General features: G+C 48.0%; 1 protein-coding gene across 1 annotated transcript; it reads left to right on the forward strand.

Annotated features, from left to right (window-relative positions):
- On the forward strand, nt 1-6,094 carry CCDC198 (coiled-coil domain containing 198). The gene is made up of 6 exons (XM_031605391.2): nt 1-228; nt 1,636-1,718; nt 3,205-3,291; nt 3,636-3,734; nt 3,993-4,155; nt 5,433-6,094. Exons 1-6 carry the CDS (start codon nt 48-50, stop codon nt 5,687-5,689), a joined length of 870 nt encoding a protein of 289 aa, XP_031461251.2. The 5' UTR covers nt 1-47; the 3' UTR covers nt 5,690-6,094.
- Nucleotides 6,095-11,379: the final 5,285 nt, after the last annotated feature.

The raw sequence follows: 11,379 nt of genomic DNA on the forward strand, positions 1-11,379 counted from the left end.
AGCACTGCTTTCAGAGTGGGCTTTTCCTTCTTCCAAAGCTCTACAAAATGGGTCTCAGCTCTTCCAAGACACACCCCAGGGTGACCCAGGTGGCACCGATGCTCAGCAGTGAGGAGGGGCTGGGGGAGCCCAGCCTGCACCCAGCAGCCACATCGGAGCATGGACATCCCATAATCCACGGGCAGCTCCCACCCCTCCGCCAGACTGGGTATAGGAGAGCCTCCACAGGTATGGAGCAAGGGGGGGGGGAGGCCTTTCCCAGCAACTGTTTCCCTTCCAGAGCCTTTTGAGATGGTCTCAGAGCCCAACTCACAGCACCCCTGCAGTGCCAGACACAGCATTCAAATCACAACCCCATAACGTGCACCGCTGGGCACAGCCGTATCATTACCTTAATTAGAGTTAGACTTTAATTAGATGTGAAATTCAGCATTAAAATAAATCAGAGCCCCGCGGCACCAGGCTGACTCCACAAGCAAGAGGCAGAAGAAGGTGAGTCCCACTGCAATGTGCTGTGCCCCAAATGTCCCATACCCAAACCCGGAGGTGAAGGAGGAGGTTTGTGCTCACCTGGAGTGGGACACAAGGACTGTCTGTGGAGGGACAGCAGGCTGCTGTGACAGCATACAAAGCTTTGGTGTGACAATGGTCTGGGATGAACAGATTGGGTTTGGGGGTACTGCAGCCCCCATCAGGGCACCTCCCACTGTTAAACCCCAATGTGGATTTAACACCAATGCAATACCTTTTTCCCTTTCTCCCTGTGCCACTGCCCAGCCCTTTATCCTCATATCCCCTCCCATGAGGCCAAGATATGGGAGCTCAATGACTCACATGGAATGGCATTCAGACACCCAAGGGCAGGTTTGGGGAGGACAGAGAAGCTGTAACAGTTACTGTGCATGTCTAATTGTGCAAGCAATAACACAGCACTGCGCACCCAGGAGGAACAGCACAGAGCTCAGGGTAGGTTGAGCTCAGTTAAAGCACTGCCTTAATAAGTAACAGGTGCTGGTGGGTGGTAGCCAGGTGATCTTTAAGGTCTCTTCTGTGTGATTTTGTGGCTGAGCAACAAAAAGAGGCCCAGCTTTCTGCCTGTTCTATGCTTCAAGGTAGGGGTGGCCAGAGAGCTCACTCATTCCTCACCCTGGTGCTGTGTGTAGAAGGAGAAGCCCCAGAGATGCTGTAGGAGACACAGAGGTTGGTCACTGTATGTGTATGAACTGCATGAGGGGCTGTAAAGGGAGAAGAGAGACACGTGGCAGACAGATTTCTTAAATGCAAATACATCCATGTGTTATTTCTATGGGTAACAATAATTTATACTTTCTGTTACTGGTGTAGTATCATAGACACTTTCTGAGCTGGAAGGGAGCCTTCAAGGCCATCTGGTCCAAATCCCCTGCAATGAAAGGGGACACCCACAGCTCCATCAGGTGCTCAGAGCCCCATCCAGCCTGACTTTGGGTGTCTGCAGGGATGGGGCACCAGCACCTTGATAGGCAAAAAGCTGGGAGAGATGGGTGTGGGAAATGCCAAGAAAAAATATGGTAGAAAGCTAATAGTTGAGTAAAGCCCAGGAGCAGACATCTGAAAATAGCTGTGCTTCACCTTCTCCTTTTCTGACCCCTTTAGGGCCCTTTGACTTCAGCACTGTGCTGGTTGGAGAGAATGGAGCCAGCAGCATCATCAAGCTGCACCCACCTCGGCAGCCACAGGTAGGGTGAATGTATGAAGATTCACGTAGGGCTGCACTGCTTGGCCTGGGGACAGAGAAACAAACATATCCTGCTTTCTAAGCACATGGCACAACTTGAGCAGAAAGCCCGAAACTCTGCTTCCTGCGGGATGCGGTGATCGGTGGGATGTGGTACGTGAGCAATGCGTGATCCGGGCTGCAGTTTGTGGTGTCACATGCTGCCATCTAGTGCCGTATTTTTCAGCTTCGCATTCAGCTTTGTGCGCACAGAAGGTGACCGCGAGCCATACGCCAGGGATGGGGAGCAAGGTGGAAAGAAAGCACAAGTTATGCAGCACTGCAAGGAGGAGGCACGGTGGAAAATGGGGATGCCATAGGCAGAGCTGAAGTACATAGGAAGCCGTAGGGAAATTTTCCATTAATTCTAGGGAGCTTTTTTTTTTTTTTTTTACCTTTACCAGTTGCATTGCTTGAAATGGGATTCCTCTCCAGCACTCCTTTACTGCTGCCTTTAATCTCCCATAATGATACACTGAAGGTTGGACCTTAATTATTCTGTGATTCCATGATTTATTTACAGGATCCTTGAAGATTACAGCCCAGACTTTGGCAGCAGCTCAGTGCAGCCAGCCAGAGTCGTGTCACCATTCAGAAGACACTCTTGTTCACATTCAAGAGGTTAATGGTGTCCCATATAAAGTGCAAGATAGGTCTTCCTGATAGAGTCTTCGATGCAAATGGCCTTGAGTTATGCCAGGGAGGTTTAGATTGAACATATGGAATCATAGAATCATTAAGGCTGGAAAAGACCTCTCAGATCCCCAAGCCCAATCCATCCTACCATGTCCACTGACCATGTCCTCAGTGCCATATCTCCATGGTTCTTGAACACTTCCTGGGATGGTATTGCTATCGCCTGTCCCAATGCATCACCAGTCTTTTGGAGAAGAAATGTTTCCTAATGTCCAACCTGTGTTCGTAGAAAGTGTGGTCAGGCATTGGAACAGGCTGCCCAGTGGAGTCTCCATCCTTGGAGATATTTAAGAGAGGTGTGGATGTGGCATCGTGGGACGTGTTTTATTGGTGAACTTGGTAGTGTTAGATTGATAGCTGGTCTTGATGGTCTTAAGTCTCTTTCCCCAACTAGACAAGCCTAGGATTCTAGGATGTTCCTTTTAATTTTTATGGAAGCCAGGCTGAGCTCCCATCATAGGTGGGGAAATGAGGAGTATTGAGACTAGGAGTGAGCCACGAGTCTGGCTGGATGGAGGGGATGGTTCTTAGGGTCAGGTAACCAGGATCTGGCCTCAGATGACCTGCCAGGAGACACTGTATTCAATTATGGTATGATGTGTATTGAACATTTGCTGAATGTGCCAAACTCCTTCTTGTATCCCAAGCAACCAAGCCAGAATTGGAGCTGGAGGAATGTCTAGGTAGGTTCGTATCAGGTTGGGTGTTTGTGTGAAAAGAGGAATGCTGAACACTAAATATTGCACTTGCAGAGGCTTGAACCTGCTGGCACTGCAAGGGGGATCGCTGCTGCAAAGCCCTGGAGCCAGCAAGGGATGGATGGAGCCCCAGAAGCCAAGGTGAGCAATAAGCAAAGGGCCAAGAGCTGTGCAGCAAGCAGGATCGACCATGTACAGCTCCTGATGTCAGCCTGAACAACGCACAGCAGCAGCACCTTGGGAGCAAGAGCAGGCATACATGACCTGAATGAGGAGTTTCCATCGTGCCCCTTAGCTGTGAGATAGATAAGCTGTGAGTGCTTTGAAAAACCTACACTAAATTGCTGCACGTTGGCCAGACAGGAAAACTCTCGCTGCCTTCATCTGGGCAGCACCTGAGGGACCGGGTGTGCGTTGGCAAACAGGAGTTTCTTTTCCTTTCAGCCAACAGAGGTGTCTTTACTGATGCTTTTAATACCTCACAGACTCTGGAGAAGAGGGGGCAGAGCCTGAGAGCCCTCCCTGGCAGGCGGCAGCACTTGCACAAGATGCAGATGCTGGACTTGACACGCCGGCGCCGAGAGGTAATGCGGGGATGGCCCTGGGGAGAGGCTGAGGATTAGAAGGGTTTTTCCACCTCTTTATCTCCCCCATGGGTGAGGAAGTTCCCATGGGGTCACGTTCTGTCTTGTGCTCGTTTTGGCAAATAGGATTTGCCCTGGTTGAGCTACCTGGGTGTGTGATGACTTGCAGTGCCGGCTCTCTAATGATGTGCTGCGTCGAGCTGTTAAAACGTGTTTGCTCCTCTGCTGCTTTTGCTGATGACTTGTTTGCAAACCCAGGCGGAGCTGAAGCGGGATCTCCACAGGGAGGCAAAAATCAATAAACAAAAAATGGAGGAATTGGGTTCGGAGATGGCTTCTGGTGCTGTCACCTCTCTGAAGTGTGTCAAAGACCTAGACCTCATTCCTGCTGAGCACAATCTGCATTTGGATGGACACCCTGGTAAGCAGAATCATGTTCCAAGGAGATGTAAAACTCCCCAGCATCCTCACTGGGCCATTTGAACCCCGTGAGGTTCAACAAAGCCACACTGCAAGGTCTTGCACTTGAGTCAGGGCAATCCCAGCTATGTGTACAACTGGGAGAACTCCTTAAGAGCAGTCCTGTGAGAAGGACTTGGGGGTCCTGGTGGGAAAAGGTGAAAGTGAGCTTTTATGGGAGCACATCTATTCTTAAAAAGTCCTCTTTCTCGTGCTAATGAACCCAAAACAAACTCTCTGTGGTTGGATGTCAGGGGGAAATTCTTTACAGAGAGAGTGGTGAGGTACTGGAACAGGGACTTGGATGCCCCATCCCTGGAGGTGTTCAAGGCCAGGTTGGATGGGGTCCTGGGCAGCCTGGTCTAGCATTAAATGGGGAGGTTGGTGGCCCTACTTGTGGCAGGGGGATTGGAACTTCATGATCCTTGAGGTCCCTTCCAACCCTGGCCATTCTGTGATTCTGTGAAAATAAAAAGGAGGAATGCAGACCTCTGATAGTGGTAGAATAATGGGGAATGGCTTTAAATTAAAACAGGAGATTTAGGTTAGAGGTTAGGAGGAAATTGTTAGAGGGCAGTGAGGCACTGGCACTGCTACCCAGAGCTGTGGGTGCCCCATCCTTGGAGGTGCCCAAGGCCATGGATGGGGCCCTGCACAGCCTGAGCTGGGGGAGCAGCCAGCCCACTGCAGGGGTTGGAACTCAGTGATCTTTTAGGTCCCTACAAACCCAACCAGTATATGAATCTATGATTCTAAGTATGGAAGCCAGAAAATAGCTATAGAGGCACAAAACCAAAGACCCCAGGGCCAGGAGCAGGTTCCCACCAGCAGAAGATCAGACAGTGCCATGTGAAGGCACTGGAGATGGTACTCACCTACTCACATACATTGGAAGTCTTAAAGCATCCCAGGCAGGAATGTTCTCCCTGGGACACAACATGGGAATCCCATCACCCATTCCTACGGGTCAGCACTAAACCAGTTGCCTCATGACAGACTTGATTCATTCTGTTGGGTGAATTAATCACAGAATGGTTTAGGTTGGAAGGAACATTTAAAGCCCACCCAGTTCCAAGATTATATTTCTGAATAGACTGTGCTAGGTCTGCCCAGCCCCAGGCACATGCTCTGATCTCGTAGGGATTTCTCAGGATCTTCCTCATAGGGATTACCAGCTGAACCCAACAGGATGGGCATGCCTCTGATGAAAACTGCAATTATTGTTATTTTCTCTTTCAGGAAACAGAGGGGATGGAGGATTTGCAGGGCAGCATGCCAGAGCTGGGCTTCCCCTGGGCAGCAGCAGCAGCAGCAGTAAGGTTGGGCTGTGGTTCTGCAAGGAGCCACGCAGCAGGGATCTGCTCTGGGACACTTCCAGCACTGACTCTGAGGACTGGGAGAGGGAAGAGAAGAAGCTTTACTGCAGACCTCCACTGGTGAGAACCAGGACAGAGAGAGTTTCACTCTTTGATAACTTCTTTGATAAAGAGTTTTAGCAGCGTGGCTTGGGATGTGCTGAAGGAACAAGCCATTATCTCTGCTCTGGATATGGACAAACGTGATGTTTGTGATGTGCAGCATTTCTGAACACAGAGACCAGCAGAGAGGAGCACTGGAAATGATGTGTGGACAGAAATGACGTGTTTGGGTATGTGAAAGAATATATGGGGGAAAAGTGATGTGGACCAAGCAATAATAACATGGGGGCAGAGGGAGCAGGAGGAGGCTGGCAGAACCAACAAACAGAAGCTGGAGAATATTCTGGGTTAACCCCCATATTAAGTTCCAATTGAAATAAAGTGTTTTGCTTGCCTTAAGGTCACTCGGCCTTTCTGCTTGTTTCTAACCTTGCATCCTTTTCTAAGCCACAGAACATCCATTCAAATTGAAAGGAACAACGACTGGGTCGGAAGTCTTTTAATAAACATTCTGGTATTTCTAAATTATTATTATTATTTTTTTAATTTCCTTTCCTCTGTCCCAGGTGGTGAAATGTATGACTTTCCTTCAGTATGCACCTCCAGCTTTAATGGATAATCTGCTGTAACATTTACGTTTTGCTCACTTGGCAGTGAGAAGAGAGGTGGGTTTGCTCTTCCTCCCATCACCCTCATGGCCATTCATTTCCCTCTGCTGAAAATCTTCTCCCCTTAATTTTCATGGCCTCAAGTTGCACCAGGGTAAGTTTAGGTTGGGTATCAGGAAACACTTCTTTACAATAAGGGTTGTTAAGCACTGGAATAGGCTCCCCAGGGAGGTGGTTGAGTCATCGTTCCTGGATGTGTTTAAAAGCCATTTGGATGTGGTGCTGCAGGGACACGATTTAGTGGAGAGGTTGTTAGAGTAGTTTGGTTTGGTTGTGGTTGGACTTGATGATCCTTAAGGTCTTTTCCAACCTTAGCAATTCCAAGCCAGGCCATCTTGAATAAGTGGATCTGGTGTTGGCTCTCAGCAGGAGGCACACTTCTACATGTTTTTAGGGGAATTAGACACCCATGGCCGATTTGCTCTCAGCAGTATTTAGCTATTTGCCTCTCCCAGGCTTTGCTGAAAATCCCAGGGAAAGCAGGATTTGGAAATCGGAGCCAAAGCCTCAACTCAAAGCCAGAGCCTCCATCCAGCACTGATCTTTGCCTTCTTCCCCTCTCTCTTTGCAACCTCTCTGTATGTATAGCAAGTTCTTTGGGGAGAAAGCTGCTCCTTGGAGCCATGTGTGAGTGCACGAAAAAGCCAAGAAAACAAACTCCAGTAAGAAAACAGCTTTTAATGAGAAAGAAGACCTGCTAATGAGTCTATGCCTGGAGTATGTGTTTTAAAAGCACCCCTGTGTGCTTTTCTTGTAAACGTGGTCATCGTGTGTGAGCTGGAAGGATCCTGAGAGCTCTGAATTCAGCACTGAGGGTAGGCCAGAAAGGTCAATGATTTAATGGGCTGGAACAATTAATCTGGCACTTTTCTATACACCTGTCCTCTTAATGATTCAATGCATCTCCCTTCTGTGTTCCCATCTGTCAACAATTGAGCTGTAATTGGTGGAAATGTAATTTATCTCAGATAGAGCTGATTTGTTTCCCGATAATGGCGTTGCCAGCACTTGGGAAGAGCACTGCCCATGGAGAGGGTGTGCAGAGCAGTCTATCCATTGCACAGACTGCATGGAGACTCTGAGCATTCATTTATCAACTCACAGTGTGCAAAACTTGCTTTTCTGGAGGCAACGAAGCCGGGAAACCCTCTTTATGCTTCTTGTGCTCAAAGTCTTTTGACTGTTCTGCTTTCAATTGTGTTAACTCATCATGACCTGCAGAGAGGCAGGTGGTAACTCGTTCTGCTCTCATGTTTCCTAACATCTGTTCAAAGGCTGGAAATGAAAACGTTTTCTCTATTACTAAAGATGAAACTTAGACCTTTCTGCAAATTCCAGAAGATAAAGGAGGAAAAAAAAAAAAAACCAAACACTACAATGCCAGGGCTGCAACTCAGTGAGGCTGTTTTTCTCTGAAAAGCTCCCTATTCCAAATGCTTGATACCATCTCATCATCTGAAAGACGAGTCATTACAACCAGCTATGCAGGGGATGAGGTTTGCTGCTCAGAACTGAGCACACGTGGTGTCCATGCAAGTCATGATGGAAAGAAACTCGTGGTTTGAGGTTGCCTCCACAGAAAGGAGAGGCTGGAGAGGTCCTGCTGACTGCCAGGGGTGGGCATGAGATGAATTCTGAAGGATAACAATGACAGCACATGAGCAGGGGTTGGTTTTGGTGGCGCCAAGGGGTAAGGATCCGCAGCATGGAAGTGAAGTGGGATTTGTCCATTCTCATTCATTGCAGGGGAGCTGAAATGGAAGACTTCCAAAAGTCCTTTCTAGAAGATGTAGGTCAGATAGATCTCTGCCCCGAGGCACAAGAGCATAGGATTTTCCCTGTGAAAGGGCTGGCGGATGGGGGTGGTGGTGGTGGTGGTGAGATGGTGTAGTGGAAATGCTGTCACAGCTTTAAGCAGTGATGGAGCACCTGGTGAGAAGGCAGGGCCAACCCAGGGGAGCTCAGGTGCAAGCAATGAAACTGAGTGACCAGAAGGAGTAAAGCCAGGATCCACCCCTTCCCAGACCTCATTTAAGGGTTGGCAGCAGAGGTGAGGATATCTCACTGGAGATCCTTGTATACCTGTGGTCTTCCAAAGGTAAGCAGATTATTTTCTTTGTTTCTGTGTCCACAATTGTTGTATTTTGAGCAAATCCTTACCTGCTGCAGCCTGGGACTTTGCTACTGTGCTGACACTGGTGTGCTTTCAGTTGCATTACAAATGGCCAGAGCAAGACAAGTTTCTCTTGCTCAAGATTAACCAAACTGATTTTGCTGAAATGTCTGAACAAAATGACTGTGCTCAGGCAGGCAGCGGAGCTGGGGAAAGTTGGCACCAGTGGTTAATGTCTGGCTAAATCATTAGTAATTAAATGTGCCACTTAAAAGAAGAAATCTTGAAGAACCCTTCCTCTATATTTAAAAAAGCTTGATGTTATTGCAGAGGTCTGCACTGTCTTTATTAATCTCTTATCTCTCTCCCCCACTGGGACACGTGACAGGTAGCTGGGATGGTTTCCACTTAATTCCCAAACTAAGCTCAGTTTCAGGCTGTACACAAAGATTATGGTGTGATCATCTGCTTGGTTTGTCCAACCAGGTAACCTCAGATGTTGCTGCAGAAGCACAGCCCTAAAGCTCTTCTTTCCCAACTTTGGAAGTATTGATTAATCCCTCTGGGTTCCCAGCTTTTCTAAATGGTTGGACTAGAAGATCTTAGTGGCCTGTTCAATCTTAATGATTCTATGACTCTAAATTACTCAAAGAAGGTCAAGTGATGGCACGGGGGACCCTGAGGAAAAAAGAGGGGTGGGTATGAAGGGATGGTGCACTTTCTGGGGGTGTCACACCCTGTTGGTAGTGCTGGGCTGCTGGCCAGGAGGCACATAATCTCTGATGGGATGGAGCTGCTCACAGATTCCTCCTGTTCTGCAAGAGAACAAGCATTTATTCCTTGCTTAGCAATAGGCTTGTAGCTTTTTGCCACCTACTGACGTGCTGTGGGAATGGCTCATCCTGCAAATCCCTGCACAAAGTCTGATAGTGCAGCCCAGCATCTGCTGAGCAGTCCACAAGAATGAAAGAGAGAGCAGATATCTCCCTTGGCACACAGATGGGAGAGCAGGGTGCATTTGATCAGCTGTTCCTTGCTATATAGGAGCTGAAGATCCCGGTGAATCTCTTCCAACTCAGGACGTTCTGTGATTTCAGGATAATTCCCTCCTTGTCCCATACCTTGAGTACTTCTTACTACTTCCTTCCAGAGAGCAGCACCATCGGAGAAACCTGACGTTCCATTTGGCTTCTTCTTCTTTTATCTCTTCCCCCATTCCTCTATTTTTTCCCCTGCCACATCCTCCTAAAGTCTCTGCTGACTTTGGCCCTTGCCCAAGGCATCTTCCTGCTGGTGGACAGCAGCTCTCTGCAGGATCCTGAGTGTTGCTTAAGCTTCACTTAAATCCTCTGCTGATGCTCTAAGCAACACATGATGCTGAAAGTGCTGACTCATTACTCAGAGTGAATTTCAAAACTTGTGAGAGAGCCAAGAGTGCTTTTTGTTGTCTTTTTCTGGAGATGCTGGATGATGTGTCATCTCTGTGGGCAGATCTGTTCTGGCTCTTGTTCTCTCATGCAGTTTGACAAAGCTCAGCTCAGCTGAGTCCTCTCTGTGCTTATTGAGCATGGTCACCCTTGGGCTCCCCGTGACTCTTAGTGGAAATGTGAGCCCTCATGAAGTGTCCTCAGTATTAAGAGAGATTTGTGTCAGTTCTGGGGACACCCCTTCATCCAATCAGAGCTTCTGTCTCTTTTCTCTGTTCATAGAACGGCCTGGGTTGAAAAGGACCTCAAATTTGATCTACTTTCAAACCCCCTGATGTGGGCAGGGTCACTAACCAGTAGACCAGGCTGCCCAGAGCCACATCCAGCCTGGTTTTGAATGCCTCCAGAGATGGGATTTTCATTCTTGTTAGCTTCCCTCAGCACTATGGTTTGCTAATGTGCATCTTAAGTCATGGGATAGACTAAAACTGCAATGCTGCTGATCCAGCCTTGAATTCCCTGTTCCTATGAAGTCACCTGTGCTGGCGTTTATTAGCTGGTAGTACAACAAATGACCCTTTTAATCAAATCAGGCTTTATGCAGCATGTGATCTTGTTGATAACGACTGAACAGACTGCATTAACTCAGAACTTGCTTAAAATGCTGGTTCACAACTCTTCTGGGAGAAAAGCAAAGAAGGGCACTGTTAGTTTTGTGGTCTCATTGAACCATTGGTCAACCACTGGTCGCCATTTGGTCCTTGTTGCAACTGCCACCCCAGAATAATCAACGTGGCTTACAACTGACTTCTGTACTGCAAAAACAGTGAGTTTCAAAGCCAGGCACCCCTTCTATTTACCACACAAACCACCTCATTCAGCTTGGCCAAGCTGACCTAAAAATACAGCCTTTTGCCACACAGAGCATCCCTTGTGAGGCCTCTCACTGGAGCAGATTTGCCTCACAGTGCTCTTCTGTCTTTCAAAAAAAAAAAAAAACAACCCTAAGTGTAGTTCCCCATCTCTCCATGCACATGGACCAGGCCTTCACATCACAGCCACCACTGAGGCTGTGTGTGTGTGCCTCAGTGCCCTTTTCCCTCTCCCTTTGAAAGCAGGCAGGGAACAAAACTGTTACCACACCTGGTGTTGATAACCACTTCCTCCTGTTGCCTTGGGCATGTTACATTGCTCTGCTCTCATTTATATTTTTTTTTCTCCCTCAACTTCATCTTTCAAATGATGATGATACTTAATTACTACCCGCAGCGATGTTTATGACAAGAAGCTGCTGCCTTTCCAACTGTTCCTACACCTGAACGTAGCAGGGACCCATCCTACCAAGGTCCCCTCTCTGTAGGGTAATATCCTCCACATGAAGGTGTCACTTCTGGCTGGGGGAAATGATGGAGCTGGGCACAACCAGCATGGTGCATCTTTGCTTACCATGGGAAGGTGGATGTCCAGCTGCACGTATCACCAGCATACTGACTGTTTATTCCATTGACTCAATCCACTGGTGACTTTATGATCTATGTATTCAAATTACAGAAGCGTGGT

This window comes from Phasianus colchicus, chromosome 5, assembly GCF_987193195.1.
Source record: "Phasianus colchicus chromosome 5, bPhaCol1.hap1.1, whole genome shotgun sequence".
In the NCBI taxonomy this organism is placed as follows: domain Eukaryota; kingdom Metazoa; phylum Chordata; class Aves; order Galliformes; family Phasianidae; genus Phasianus; species Phasianus colchicus.